Here is a 16898-nt window from a genome sequence, read left to right on the forward strand (position 1 = left end):
CAACTGCTTGTCTCTTTCATATCAATGTTGCATTTCTAATCTTTCAGTTAACATTGAGCCTCATTTAATTACCAAGCTGTCAAGGACAAGAGATGAGTGGCAGCTATGGAGGAAGAAATACAAGCTTTAGAAGATAATAAGACTTGGGAGATAGTATCTCTGCCTATTGGTAAGAAGGCTATAGGTTATAAGTGGGTATATAAAATCAAAGTACAAAGCAACTGGTGAAGTTGAAAGATTCAAAGCTAGATTAGTGGCCAATGGTTATAGACAGCAGGAAGGATTAGATTATCAGGAGACTTTCTCTCCAGTTGTTAAAATGGTCATTGTGAGGATAGTGCTGACCTTGCTGCTACTAAGGGGTGGGATGTTCAACAAATGGATGTCTATAATGCCTTCTTGCAAGGTGGCTTAGTGGAGGAAGTGTATATGCAATTGACTCCAGGTTTCACTCATAGATATGATGGGGTTCAACCTGTATGCAAGTTGCTTAAGTCATTATATGGACTTTAGCAAGCTTCGAGTCAATGGAATGTGAAAATTAACTCAGGCCCTATTAGCTACTGGTTTTCAGCAAAGTCATATGAATTATTCTTTGTTGATTAAAAGGTCAGATGAAGGCATTGTGATTGTCTTGATCTATGTTGATGATTTGCTGGTAACCGGTAGTAGCTTGAAGTTGATTAATGAAACTAAAAAAGTTCCGAAGGACAATTTCAAAATAAAAGACCTTGGGACTTTGAGATATTTTCTAGGGATAGAATTTTCCAGAAACACTAAAGGAATTCTTATGCACCAGAGGAAGTATGCATTGGAGATAATTTCAGACTTGGGTTTAGGTGGGTCTAAACCTATTTCCACACCTGTTGAAATGAATGTCAAATTAACTACTATAGTTTTTGATAAACATGCAGGTTCTTTATCGGATTCACTACTATCAGATATTGGTGCATATCAAAGACTTTTTGGGAGGTTGATTTACTTAACCATCACTAGATTTGATTTTTCTTGTGTTGTTCAAAGCTTAAGTCAGTTTATGAATGCACCAAAGAGGTCTCATATGGATGCTGTTGTTAGAGTTGTAAGATACATCAAACAGAATAGAGGCTCAGGCATATATTTGGCTGCACAATCTTCTGACTCTTTGCAAGCATATTGTGATGCTGATTGGGGATCCTGTCTTGATACTAGGAAGTCCATCACCAGGTATATAATTTGGGGACTCTTTACTTTCTTGGAAGTCAAAAAAGTAATCCACTGTCTCCAGGAGTTCTGCAGAAGCAGAATATAGAAGCATGGCTTCAACTGTTGCTGAAGTTACATGGATAATTAGTCTTTTTCGTGAATTGGATATGCCTCTTACCTTACCTGTTGTTATACATAGTGATAGCACTGCTGCCATTCAGATTGCATCCGATCCTGTCTTCTATGAAAGGACCAAACACATTGACATTGATTGTCATTTTGTTAGGGAGAAGATTCAAAGAGGTATTGTCTTCATTCAACATTTGGCCACTACGGAGCACTTGTTGATGTGTTAACTAAAGGTCTTGGTCGTTTGCAACATGAATATCTTGTATCCAAGTTAGGCATGAATAACATCTTCATATCTCCTAGCTTGAAAGGGGGTATTGAGGAGTATGATAAGAGTGTTGCTAAGAGTTAATTAGTAGTTAGTTGAGTATTGCTTAGTTAGTTATTATTGTGCTAAATTTGTTATCCAGCTGTCAGTATCCTATTGGTTCATTAGTTGTTAGTTAGTTAGTTACAATGTAATTGTATATATACATGTTAGCACTGTAAGCTGATATATCATTTTTCTCATTCATTCAGTTTGAGATGAATAAAAGTAACAACGCATTTCACTAGTCTTCTTTTTTTTTCTATACTCCCAAATTACTTAGGTTTCATTCAATCAACAATTTGTTAAAGACTTTAGCATTCTCTATTAATGTCAATATTTAATGCCGCTAAAAGTTATTTTTTGTTGTAGTGTCCCCGGCCTCTGGTTGTGGGAGAGACATGCTAATCCTAATCAACAAACATCCTTTGCTACTTGATTAACCACAAATCAAGTTGTCCGAAATTTGACAAAATTCCAACTGAAACAAATTCAATAAGTACATGGAGAGTCTACGATTCAATTCACAAAGGAAGAACGACAGGTTTTCGCACAAGAAAAAGGATTACATGAAGTTGTAATTATTAAGTTCTCATTTGATACACTAGAAGTCAAGGATTTGCGGAACAATTTTACCTAAACACTTGGGCATCAAAGGAAACTATTTAGTTGGTTTACTTGCTCGTAGACATATTCTACTAAGGGTAGACCATTATGAAGATCCAGTAAATTAAAAAAGAAGTGAAGAACTATCAAGTTTGTAGGGCACATTTGATGAAGAAGACAATAGGGAAATACTTCGGGTTACTGTACACTGGCAATCCATCTCTTTTAGTTTTTACAAGATTGAGGTTCATATTATTCTTAGATTTGGTATTTTTGCATTACTTAAGCATCCTCATTTGTAGTATATCATCGTAGAATTTATTATAAACTCTGATGATCATAGAATATCTAGCTTTCTCTAGCTCTTATTTTCTTCATACTTGTTAACTAGTAGAGGTCCGTTACCTCATTAAGATTAGTAAGGTAAGATCTAACCCCCTGGCTTGTACTTTCTTCATTAAGATTCTTTTCTTTTTATTAATAAAACTAGCCCTAGGCACACATTACCTAGCAGAATTGCTTTAAAATGAAGTTTGATTTAAATTCATTTTTCAAATTAGATCCAAGTCCTTTTGGGGGATATAAATATACGTCATTTTATCTATAATTGGTTAGATTAATTGTGCAAGTATTTTACATGAGAGATTGAAAACTTATTCGAAAGCAACAAAGGTGAATTCCTTGAATATGGTAGTCGCTACAACGACTCATAGACTATAAGTGGTAAAAAAAAATTGATCTATGTTACTATGGAGAAAAAGAAAATAACTTTTTTTTAAAAAAAATTTATTAAAAGTACATATATTCATGAAAAAAGATATTAGAAATAAAATTTTAATATTTATTTTTGTATTCAGTCTCAAAAAAAAAGTAAAATGCACTCACTTTACATAATAATTTTAATTTAAAAAAAACTCAAGAAAGGCGACAGTAATTTCATAAAAATAAAGTATGTAATTAAAATTTAGATATATTTTGGTTACTTTCTCTTGATAGTGACAAATCAATTCACTTAATTCCAACGAAATCTAACACGCAAGAAAGTGACTAGAACAACATTCATAGTACGATAATGAAATTAGCTACTATATATTTTACTTTGGTTTAAATTTTTCTTTTTTTTTGGATTTTAAAAATATTTCATTCTTTTTCCTTTATCATATACAAAACCTATTTTTGCCCCTTGCCATTTGTAATTCTCTACTTATATAATAATATATTTTTATATTACGCGTAATATATTTTTATGTTTAACCTATTTGTTTATAACTTGAACAAGTAATTATCATCTAAAGTTGATATTAATTTTAACATAAATATTGTAATTACGTTTTATTTGTTTTTGGACACCTCATGTGATATTTTGTTACTTTGTATTGAAATGACAAAATGTCATACACTCATTAATGACGTACAAAAGATTTTTATTATACCTTTTTTTTATTTTGTTATTCTTCTTGTTCTCCATTTTTTAATCCATCACTTCTCACTATTTTTTCAAACTTAAAATCCTTCAATAGAAGTCTAACCTTTTTATTCTTCATTGTATTGTTTTCTAAATTGCTATCGCAATCACCTATCTTTTTCGAATTCGAAGTTAAAAGGGCAAAAAAAATGTCAAATTTACAAAAGAATATATCATATTTTTTTAAACTAAAAAGACAAAATCGCGATTTTCATCTGATACATATTAACATAATTAATATTAAAAATCGTTACTCGAGTAGCTATTTTCTCCAAATTCTTTTCCTTTTTGTTTCCTAGTATCGCTGCGCTTTAGTAGAATTTTTTTTAAAAAAATTTATTAAAAAGAAAAAAAGGAAATCGCTGCTCAGCAGTGATTTCTTAATTTTTTAATTTTTTCATTTGCTTTACTTAAATTTATTTTTTTTTTAAATTACTGCCTTGGTAGCCTGAAATTTTTTTTTATTTAGAGGGGAATTTTTTTTTTTAATAAAACAGGATTTTCAAAAAAAAAAAGAAAAAAAATCTAGGAAAAATTTCTAGTAAGGCAGCAATTTTTTTTTAAAAAATAATACACGCTATTAAAAAAAAAAAGAGATTAAAACACTGCTTTTTTAGAAAGAAAATTTGAAGTAAAACGCTGTACTGCAGCGATTTCAAAACTATAAAAAATAAAAAGCTGCCAAAGCCGTCATTTTCATGAAAACAAAATTTAAAAAAAAAAAATCATTTTCAGCGATATTAGCAAAAAGAAAAAATTATTTTTCGAGAAAATTGCTGTTCAGAGAAATTGCAGTGATTTTTAATCTCAACAAAGTAAACGATGTTTATATGTATCAAAAAAATTGCTTTGCATTAATAATTTTATCTTTTTGATTTTTAAAAAAAAATATGATATGCTTTTTTGAAATTCTTAATATTTTTTTTTACTTTTTTTAACTTCGAACTCTTATCTTTTTTACTGAAAAAATGAATATAACATCCATACATATTTCATATATTTTTTCTCTCTTTGTTTCTCTTCCTCTTGCTCTCCCTCCCTCCTCCTTTTTTCTTCCCACAAAACAACTCTAAACCCTAAACCCTAAATCCTTAATATATATATATTAAGAATTAAAGAAAAAAGCAATTTTAAAAAAATATAAAAGAGATTTTAAGCGTATAAAAAAGATCATTCTCGATAGAAGAGGAAGAGCAAAGTATCATTACCGCTCTTCACTTTTTTCGTCGAAAAAAACACAATATGTTCTTTAATTTGGCGTTTACTTATAATTTTATAGACATAATACATAAGTATATTTTTTAATTTGACCTTAACTCATAATTTTATAGATATAATACATAAATATGTTCTTTAATTTGGCCTTAACACATAATTATGTCATCTAATTTCAAGTGTGAACAAGTAGACATTTAAATTTATATAAAATTGAACAAATAGGCAAACGTGTCTTACGACATCATACATGATAATTTCCTTCCTACGTAGAGTTGTATGTGTATTATATCATATATGATCCATGAGTCTACTTGTTTAACTTTATACAAACTAAAATGTTTACTTGTGCACGTTCAAAGTCGAACGGTATATGTTTAAAATGAGATAAAATTAAAAAAAATATAGTTATATATTATACATATTTTATATTTCTCTCTTTCTGACAAATTGGAAACAATTAAAGAAAATATATAAAAAATATTATTGGATGTAATGGAGAAGACAATTTTTGGTGGGGCGGGTGGCTGTGGGGCTAAATTGTTTTTTAGGATATTATTTTTATTTATTTATTAAATAGATTTTAAATTATTATTTATTTGCTTAAAATGGCATAAATAATCGTGTAATTAATTGTTTATCACGTTATCAATAAGTGAATTATATTTTTCTTTAGTTTCTTTGTTATTACAAAAAACTTTATCAAAATAACATAACAAAGTTAGACGTGAAGTGTCTAAAATAAATAAATCTTAATTAAGGTGTTTAAGCGAAAATTGACCCCTACTTTAACAATCATCAATGAATTCTGCTTAAGTGAAATATTTATTTTCTAAATTTATTGCAAAATGTAATATTCTTTATTATTTTTTTTATAACTGTTGTTTAAATATTATATGCATAACGAATTACGTATGTGCATATTTAAATTCACTTTTTTAATATGCATAATACAAATATATACTTTTTAACTTGACCTTACTAACACACATAAAATTTTAACTTTACTAACATTATAAGGCATAGTACATGAATATGCTTCAAATTTTTCTTTAAATTATAATATTACAATTACTAACTCAAAAAATAGCATTACAATTACATATTTAAAAATAACATAAAAAATACTATACCGTCACACAAGTAACTATTCAAAATTTATTTATTTCTTTTTTTTTAAAAAAGGTTGATTACGAAATTTTTATTAATTTAGCTGGCTTTGCAGCCCTTATTTTGTCACCACTAGGCTTTAGTTTTTTCTTTCTTTCTTTGGACAAAACACTCCTCAAAGTCAATAACATTATTAGTGTGAGGGTTGCATTGCACGGCCTTTTACATTTTTTAATAAAAATATCAAATCAAATCAAAGACGCGATTAATATTATAGAGATCATGAGTATCTAATCGAATTAATCGGAACTCTAATATCGAATAAAAAGAGAAGAGGAGGTTGATATACATAAGGGCCCTTTCAAATTTCACTACCTTCTTGTATTTTTATTTTATTTTATGGATGATATGCAGCTCAATTTTTAATTTAATTTTGTTAAAATTATTGAACTATTTTTATCACACACAATAAGTTATAATTGAATGAATTTTATCATATTTACATAAAATTAAGTAACTATTTTAGTACAAAAAGAAATTTCATTAATAAAATAAAAATCAAATAATTATTCAACAAATTATCCCTTAATTTTGATTTTTCTTTATAAGTTTGACAGTAATTCCCATTTAAAGGGGAAAAATATTCTCAAAATTTTTCTGTTCACAACACTGCATTTCTGCCTTAAACTATACCCCAATGATTTGAATTCGAATTTTTTTATCTGATTTTATAATTAATTTTAAATATAAATATAAATATATAAATAATATATCAAAATTCATATTTACAATTATAATAAATTTTAAATTCTAAATTCGATGATTGGCCCACAGTGGAACAATGTTAGCTCTAAATCATGCCATCTATAAATATATATACATTGGCTTACCATTTTGCTCAATTGTTTCACAAAGTTTTCTTCTCTCACTTTATTTATAGTATATGTGTTTTTTTCACTTAAATCCAAGCTGACATATATATTTCCCTTCTCTTCGATTCTAGCTATCATTTATCGAGGTAAGATATATTTATATTTTGTATATTCTGATACAAGGTTTTCAATATTAACGAAGTATTCGTTAATTTCTTAGGGGTTTTTTTTCCAATATATTTTTCTTTTTGGAAGTTCTTATGTTTAATTTTGTAAAAGGGAAACATCGATATACTTAGTTACTAATTTGATAAAATTCAGTAACTTTAACTTTAAACTTTATATTTGTGTTTTATCTTCATTTGATAAGTGTATTTTATTTACTATTTTATTTTATTTCAATTTTAGGTGACAACTCTTTTGAGAATATCATTTTTTCATTGACTTGTTGAATATTTATAATAAAAAAGTTGTGATTTTGGACTTTGTAGGAGTAATTTATATGTATTTTTCTTTAATTTTTGTTTAAAATTAAAGCAAAAAAAATAATTAAAAATTAAAAATTTATAAGGTTGGATTCTCTCTTCCAAAAAAAAAAAAAAAAACAGGTGAAAGGATCTAGTATAGTACTTATAGATTATCACTAGTTGGTAATAACTTTATCTATTATTAGTTGGAATCTAAGTTTATCATGATTAATTTGAGTTGTAATTGAGTTCTTTAGTTTTTAATTTGAGATGTTGGATTTGAATTTTTTTATATAAATTTTTTTAATTTGCTGCGATTGTTACCTTTAAAAATAAATTTTATAATATACAAATTTAAATTTAATCAAAATCTAATCAAAATCGTACTATTACATTGTGCGGCCATTAATTCACTTTTGTTTGGGTTCACTGAAAATCATAAATTTTATGTGTCTTTTCTTTATTTTGTTCTGTCTATTTGTTCACAGCTGTCTGAGTTCCAATGACATATTTGATAGTACTCCTATTAAAAATAAATTTAATCCACTTTTAAACAAAAAATAAATTTTTATTTTATTAAAATGGTGCTACTATTTCTTTGCCTTTTTGTCAAAATGTTACCTTTTTCGTTTTAAAAGAATGATTTTATTTTTTTAATCTGTTTAAAAAAAATTTTTTTTAATAATATCATAACTTTGACTTTTCACGTGGCATATTTAATACTACAAAATTAAAGTGTATTTTGATATATTTAATATAACTTTAATTTGAACCATAAAATTAGAAAATCTTCTTTATTTTCTTAAATTTCTTTTTAAGTCAAATTAAATCATCCTTTTTTAAAAGAGAGAAATAATTGCTAAGCGGCCATGTGACAATGATGTGAAACTTTTAAGAGTTAGATTCAAAGTACTGCTTTTATAATTTGACCTTGTTTCTTTTTTCTATCCAATATTCATACATGGACCCTTTTTTTTCCCTACTTTTGTTCTTTATTTTATTAGTAGTAGATTAATCTCCCCGTAATAACTAGTCATAATCAAGTTGTTTATTTTACTTTTTAAGGGAAAATGACACCAAAAAACTACTAAACTATATATTTAACAAAAGTAGTTATGTTTGGGTGTATTGGGTAAAAAAGTAATATTTAATTAATTTAAAATATTGAAAGATGATTTTTTCGGTGAAAATAAAAAATTAAGTTTCATAAGTTACATACAATACACTTCATTTTTACGATCCTCTCCCCACCACACCCCCTCCCCCAACACCTTTCATCCCACTCAAAAGAACAAGTCAAAAGAAAAATTTACTTGAAAATAATTTTGATAGAAAAAATATTTTTCTTCGTATTGAATACACATATTATCATTTTGCTTTATGGCTAAAAAAAATTGCCCTTCTTATCAACGAAGTGATGTAGATATGTCAAATAATAAATAAAGAAAATAATTGTGCTATTTTTGATAGTTTAAAGACATATATTCTCCGTATCACTAAATGATAAAGAATAATGTTACTAAATTGCTCTATTTTCAATGGTTCAAAAATATTTTCAATTTTTTTTCTTTTTAAAATTGTGAAATCATATTAGATAGGTAACTAATAAACTTTTCTTTTTATATTTAAAAAAATGTATTAAATAATTATTCATGAATAGAAAATAACTTTAAATCTTGATTTCGTCAATACAGGAAGAATATAAATGAAGATGGTGGAGGAAAGGGAGAATAAGTTTGATCCACAACAAGTGATTGATGAATTTGAGATATTAAGCAAAGATGCTGGGAAAATTCAAGAAGAGACCTTACAAAAGATTCTTGAAGAAAATGGAAGGACAGAATATTTGCAACAATGGGGTCTTAATGGGAAAACAGATCAAGTTTCTTTCAAGAATTGTGTTCCTCTTGTTACACATAAGGATTTGGAGCCTTACATTCGTAGAATTGTTAATGGTGATCTTACTCCTATTCTCACTAGAAAGCCTATTACTATCATCTCGTTGAGGTAATATTTTACAACTCGCGTATAATTATATTCATGTATATGTTATTTTATAGTCTAAATTTATTGGTAGCTTTCTAAAGTTGGTACTAATTTTCACTTAAACATATTAACTAAATTTAATTTATTTTAGATCCCTTATGTTGAGTCTTGTTGTGTCATTTCGACACACTCTACTGACTTGCTTCATTGAGTTGTTGCACTTACTTTAAGCGCGTGAGTGAGGAGTGTTTTTTTTTTAAAAAAAATTTCCCTTCTTCTTCACTCTTCATTCCTACCACTTATTTTACCTTCCATCATGAAAAATCATGATAAATAACCTTATAAAATATGAAATAATAAAATAAAAACATTATCACACTATTTTTAAAAATATTTACAAGAAAAAAATTTAAAACAATCATCACACTAAATTTGAAAACATTTATTAGAACAAAAGATACTCTTTTTTTCAAAAAAGAAAAATATAAGACCAATGTCATATTTGTTAGAACCTCACCTCACTATCGATAAAATAACTCTCAAAATCAAATTTACAATGAGAAAAGAAAAAAAGAAAGACTAAAATCTAATGATTTTTTTTAAAAAAATGAAAGAATAACCAAAAAATTGATGAGGAGGTTAAGGGAGACAAAAAGGATGGAAGTAAGGCCGATGGAATGGGGTGGGTGATGTAAGGAAGAGATGTGAGTGGTAGAAAATAGTAATGTGATTTAGTTTTTTTTAATAATTTATTCTAAAATTATTATTTTTCCAATAAAATGACACATGTTAACTTTTAATTAGTCATCATGTTATGTCATTAGCAAGTGATTACAAATACTTTGTAATTTTAGTTGATTATTAAAAAAGAATCAAAATGAACATAACAAGAATCCTACTTGAAGTATTTAAAATGAATAAAGCCTACTCAATTTGTTTAAGTAAAAATTAATGTCAATCATCATGAATTTCACTTATTTTATGTATAATAATATAATATATATGCAAATAACATACATTTAAAATATAAAAAGAAATAGAATCGTTCTTTTTCTTTTTTGAATTTTAACAAAAATTAACTCAAATCTTTCATCAAACCCCCTCGAAATTAATATATAAACTACATTGTTTGTAGTAAACAATCCATCCAAATAAATAACAACTTTCCAAAAGTTAATTTTTGAAATTCTGACTCAAACTTAATTGATAACTAAACATTTTAATTTAAGTTTATTGTTTCCTTCAAAGAGTGTCTTTTAGACATTTAGAATTTTAAAAAATATTAATTACTCCTGCTATTCTAAATTAGTTATCATATTTTTTAAAAAAAAGTCAATTTGACTCACTTTCGAAATTACATTTAGATTAAACAACTCAAATATTTTATATTTACAATTTAGATATGCAATATATATATATTAATCTGATTAGAAAAAAATATTTTACAATACTAATCAGAATTTATACAGATTGATATTTGATAAACGAAATACAACAACTAATATGAGATAGAAGGAATATGTTTGTTCTATCATGACTACTTCAACTTGGGATTGAGGCGTAATTATTTTTCGTCTTCTCTTATATTATGAAGAATAGAAAATTAAAAAAAGAAACATGATTTTTTTTTTCTTCAATTGTTTTTATGGGGCTTAAAAATTGGTATTTATTTTACTACCACTATTTTTAGAAGTTGAAGAACAAAAAGTTTGATGATAATTGTTGAACTGCAGTTCTGGTACAACTCAAGGAAAGCCAAAATTTGTACCTTTCAATGAAGAATTGATGGAATCCACCATGCAAATATTCAAGACTTCTTTTGCCTTTAGGAACAGGTAATATAATATCTTATTTATCTTTCTATGTTTTACACTATACTTTAAAAAAATTATTAATTTTTGGAGGATCGAACATATATCTTTCGGCATTTTGAAGAGTTTAAGCAATATAACTCTTTCTAATATTGGAAAAATGGGAAGTTTTTTATTTTGTTTCTACTTCTTTTTGTTTTTCTCTTAAAGTCATTGCATATCATTTGGTAATTGCCATCTTTTTCAACTCTACAGCCTCTTTTTTTTTTTGGCTAATGGCTTTTGTTTTATTTGTGGAAAAAGTTTAGTCCAATTTAATAACACAAGATGAGTTGTTTAGTTTTTTTTCTATTGGTACCAATAAATGGAAAAACAAAGTTTCTTTTCTTTTAAATAGTCTTTGTTAGAGTTATTGGCTAAAATCATTCCTTAACTATGATTTAAATTTAATTTACATCTTTATATTATCTAACTAAGTAAAAAATATTCTTATACTATACAAAAAAACTGATTGAACCAATAAAAAAATATTAGTTTGGTTTTGTCTTACCACAACGAGAAGATCAAAATTACCTAAAAAGAATAAGGATATGGGTAGAAAATGAATCTTTTTTTATCGGAATTTAAATTTGTTATGTTGTCAGTTTATATGATTTTTGCATCATCAAGTAAATTGACTTGCAACAATACATAAGTTTTAAAATATTTATACAATAGGTTCCGATGATTAGAAATATTATGTAAAAAAAGTCATTTTAAAAGTATTACGCCCAACTTTTTAGAGATTTTCTTTAATAAAATATTTAGGAGTGTATGTACTATATATACAATGCAATTCATATTTTATACAATGTACGTAAATATTGGAAATTTAGTGAATTTACTTATGAGTTTAGTTAAGAAAATAAAATTAAGAATCACAGTATTTGAAAATTTTTAAGTTAGAGTTGTGTTTGGCCATACTTTTACAAAATTATTTAGAAATTGAATATATTTTGTCTTAATATGATTTAAATCATCAATTTCTTAAAAAAAAAAACTTAGCTTGACTTAACCACGTGTACGTATATTCATTCAACTTGACATATTTTTTGTTGGTGGCTTGAGATTTTTTAAAAAATAGACAGAAGGATGAATCTTGAAACTTTTTGGATAGTTCAGAAATGTTTTTTGTTTACTTATATAACATAAGAATGTATTTTAAGTTTATGTCATACTTCAGGATGATTTCAGTCAAATACTCGTGTTTGTTACTTTTTCTCTTGGTATCAATAAGTTGAACCTTCTAGTACAAGTGTTCAAGTTTCACATGGTGACAAGTGTGGGGACACATCTCACATTCAAACATTCGTTACACTTTACGTGTGTTGTTCAGACTCTTTAGAAATACTTTAAATAAATACATTGTGCTTAGATAATGCGACACTAACCTATTGATATTTTTAAATAGTTCAAGCAACATAACATTTCTATATAAAAAAAAAGACCTTTTGAATCTTTAATATTTTGAGATCCATATAGGCTAAAATCACTAGAAAACTGATTCTTTAACCCCTCTTGCACTCATGTTACGTCCAGCTCCTGGTGGATTAAAAACAGTATGTTGAGAATATAATTAATTAAAAAGATATGCTCTATTCAACAGTTTAAATTTTTAGATGAGATAGTCACACAAACATCAGATAAAGTTATGAAATAAGGGACAATTTATGAATTTAATTTGCAGAGAATTCCCAGTTGTAAATGGGAAAGCATTACAGTTCATTTATGGAAGCAAACAGTTCAAGACGAAGGGAGGTTTAGCAGCTGGAACAGCCACAACAAATGTGTATCGAAATTCGCAATTCAAGAAGACAATGAAAGCAATGCAGACCCCATGTTGTAGCCCTGATGAAGTGATATTCGGCCCTGATTTCCATCAGTCCTTGTACTGTCATCTCTTGTGTGGTCTCATTTTACGTAACGAAGTTCAAGTTGTCTCATCTACATTTGCTCATAGTATTGTCCATGCTTTTAGACAATTCGAACAAGTATGGCAAGAACTTGTTTCTAACATAAGGGACGGAGTCCTTTCAAGTCGCGTAAATGTCCCTTCTATAAGATCAGCAATGTCAAAATTACTCAAACCTGATCCAGAACTGGCTGATACTATTTATAACAAGTGCATTCGGTTAAGTAATTGGTACGGGTTGATACCTGAATTATTCCCCAACACAAGGTACATATATGGTATCATGACCGGATCAATGGAACCTTACTTGACGAAATTGAGGCATTATGCAGGGGATTTACCTCTGCTTAGTGCAGATTACGGATCTTCTGAAGGATGGATCGGAGCAAATGTTAATCCTGAATTGCCTCCTGAGCTAGTTACTTATGCTGTACTTCCTAATATTGGTTATTTCGAATTCATTCCTCTCGTGGAAAATGTAGATGGCGTGGAGGCTACACCAGTTGGTTTAACTGAAGTTAAACTCGATGAAGAGTATGAAATTGTTGTCACCAATTTCGCTGGTATGATTTTGTTCTTCCCTTCCTTGGAAATACTTTTCATAGTATTGCTCCTGTAGTTTCTTTGTCCTTCAATTTTTATTGCTTTCTGTTATTTGTTATACTTCGATTGTCATATATTTACTGCTTTTGTTATGCTTTAACTTCCGTTACTCCTTTTTTGGACTGTTTGTTTCTTGAGCTGAGGGTCTATTACAACCTCTCTACCTCTGGATAAGGTCTGCATACACTCTATGCTCCTCAGATCCCATTTGGGACCTTATGTTGTTATTCGTTTTGACTTGATTGAATATATACCGTGTAAGATGCAGGTTTATATCGATACAGGCTTGGTGATGTGGTAAAGATAAAAGGATTCCACAATCGCACTCCCGAGCTCCAATTTATTTGTCGTAGGAATCTCTTACTAAGCATCAACATCGACAAAAACACTGAGAAAGATTTACAACTAGCCGTGGAAGCAGCAGCACAGCTGCTATTAAACGAGAAGTTAGAAGTAGTCGATTTCTCTAGCAACGTAAACACATCAGCTGATCCAGGGCACTATGTAATCTTCTGGGAACTGAATGGTGAGGCAAGTGAGGAAATTCTGAAAGAATGTTGTAATTGTTTGGACAAATCTTTCGTCGATGCTGGCTATGTTAGCTCTCGGAAGGTCAAAACCATCGGTGCCCTTGAGCTACGGATAGTGAAGAGAGGGACATTTCATAAGATTTTAGATCATTTTGTAGGACTAGGAGCAGCAGTTAGCCAGTTCAAAACTCCGAGATGTGTCGGTACAACGAATCTCTCTGTGCTGCAAATATTGACTAGTAATGTTGTTGAGAGCTATTTTAGTACTGCATTTAGTTGAATTATATGTATGTTTGTTCCCAGAATTGTAAGCTGATTACTTTTCATATCTTAATAATACACTCTGAATTTGTACAAATTTTGTAGGACTAGTTTAACAACTCCTTTCACTCCAAAAGGATACAAACAATAGGATGCTCTCTACAATCTATGAAAAGATATCAGAGTTGGAGCTAAGATTTGAAATTTATGAGTTTATTCAGGTGAACAGATTCAAATTTAATAATTGGTACATATTCAATGTTTCTTTAAGATAGTTGATACAAGTTATAACCAAAATTACTAAATTCGATAGAACTCACAGCCTACATCTTAGCTCCGCCCCTGATTAATGTTAATTCGGACACTGAGTTCGTATTTGTTTTATGAGATAAAAAATTTGCATACTAGAAACTTATTACTACAACTTTTTGCAGCAAAAAATATTTTGAAGCGTTTGAAAATTTTGGGGATAATGCACAAGTACACCCTCAATCTATGTCCGAAATCTCAGAGACACACTTATACTACACGAAGGTCCTATTACCCCTGAACTTATTTTATTAACACTTGTGGGCCCAATGATGGTTGATTTTTTTTCAAGCTAGTGTCACGTAGGCCGAGAAGGAGAAGAAAATTACTTATAAAATAAGTTCAGAGATAATTAAATCTTAGTATAATTTAAATGTGTCTCTAAAATTTCGGGCATAGATTAAGAGGATACTTGTACATTTTTCCAAAATTATGATATAGTAAAAAAATTTATTTAATCCATAAAGTAAATAATGTAGAATTATTTCTTTTATGCAGATAAAATGTCTATCAAGTGGAATATTATGTATATTTAAATATCATCTGCAAGTTTTTTAATAATAAGTTTTTGAGATAATTTTAGAGAGTTATAATTTTTGTGAAATCATTCTTTGAACTTATTTAAAATAAATATAAATATATTACGATTTGACAAATTTGCTCCTTTATTTTAATTTCTTCCTATTAAACCATATTATTAAAAAATGTGACTTATTTAATAAATACATTAACAATAAGAAATTACCATGAAGAAATGTGTATTTGTTTTTTTTTTTTGGCAAAAAACGTGTATGTATATATAATATACTATTTTTTTTGTTGATTAATTATTTTTAAATTAGTCATGTAAAATAATATGGAAAAATACAAAAAAATAATATAAAGAAGTGCAAATTTGTCAGGTCATAATTGATTTATATTTATTTTAAATAAAATTAAAAAAGTAATTTTAAAAAAATTAAACTAAAGAAGGTAGATTTAATATTGTAAACCATAAAGAAATGAGTATTATAAAGCAAAACCTCAAGAAAAGTTTCTCATATTATTCCTAATTTTTTAATTATAAATTTTCTCGTATATGCACTCTTCTTTCCACATTATCAAGCCTTTATTTCAATGTTTTAAGTTTAGTTTTAATTCTTCTTTAAAAAAATTCTTTAATCACTAAAAAAATATTATATATTACAATTAATATTTATGCAATAAACCTTATTTTCATTTTAACTTTTTAGTTAAAGATGGTAAAATTTTAACTTCTAACTTTTTTAACTTAGAAGAACTTTACTCAAATTATATAATAAGATACCGATTCTTTACATATATAACTATTTACCTTGGCGCTTTGCATATATAATAGACCTTATAAATTGACTCTTTGCATAAGAGTAAATAGTTTTATAATAAAAATAAAGTTTTGAAGAGACAAAAATTGTAATTATTATCTCCACTATCATAAAAAAATATGATTAAGGACGATGACTATCTTGATACATTTGGAATAAATGAAAGAACAAAGAAAATGTTGGAGAATTATTATGAGAAAGAAAAACCTCATTTAGTGTATCAAGATAGTCTATTTCTATTTCATCTTATTCATATTTCACAATATATATATATATATATATATATATATATATATATATATATATATATATATATATATATATAGGATAGTGGGATAATAATCATATCTTTCTCTCCTCATACTCATAGTACATATTTTCAATTCTGTCTTCGTTATTTTTCTAAATCAAATTGATAATAAAAGTAACTCAATTTTAGAAGAAGACCTTTTTTTTATTTTAACTTTTTTACTGTAATAAATGATTTTCTGAGAAATGAATAATTGGGAAACCATTTATTTTTTTTAATATTATTTATTTAAAAATTTCAATTTCATTTTTTTCTAGTATATATAATATGATTGAAAATTTTGAAATACATATAAATTAAATGTTAAACATACTTTATAAATAAATCACCTCATAATACATGTAATACTATCCTATAATTCCACTCATACCAATCAAGTTATATTCAAGTAAAATTTCTTATTATTTTTTCAATAAATTAATAGTTCTAATTGGCTTT

General features: G+C 27.3%; 1 protein-coding gene across 1 annotated transcript; it reads left to right on the top strand.

Moving 5' to 3' along the window:
- Window positions 1-6649: 6649 nt before the first annotated feature.
- On the top strand, window positions 6650-14595 carry GH3-5 (putative indole-3-acetic acid-amido synthetase GH3.5). The gene is made up of 5 exons (XM_004240036.5): window positions 6650-7035; window positions 9051-9363; window positions 11076-11177; window positions 12880-13667; window positions 13976-14595. The coding sequence occupies exons 2-5, from the start codon at window positions 9062-9064 to the stop codon at window positions 14515-14517; spliced, it is 1734 nt and encodes a 577-aa protein (XP_004240084.2). The 5' UTR covers window positions 6650-7035; window positions 9051-9061; the 3' UTR covers window positions 14518-14595.
- Window positions 14596-16898: the final 2303 nt, after the last annotated feature.

The sequence above is a fragment of the Solanum lycopersicum genome, chromosome 5 (assembly GCF_036512215.1).
Source record: "Solanum lycopersicum chromosome 5, SLM_r2.1".
Lineage (NCBI taxonomy): Eukaryota > Viridiplantae > Streptophyta > Magnoliopsida > Solanales > Solanaceae > Solanum > Solanum lycopersicum.

Coding starts and splice junctions, on each gene's coding strand:
- GH3-5 (XM_004240036.5), top strand. CDS start 9,062: ATGAAGATGGTGGAGGAAAGGGAGAATAAGTTTGATCCACAACAAGTG. Junction 9,364..11,075: donor ATTACTATCATCTCGTTGAG/GTAATATTTTAC, acceptor GTTGAACTGCAG/TTCTGGTACAACTCAAGGAA. Junction 13,668..13,975: donor TGTTGTCACCAATTTCGCTG/GTATGATTTTGT, acceptor TGTAAGATGCAG/GTTTATATCGATACAGGCTT.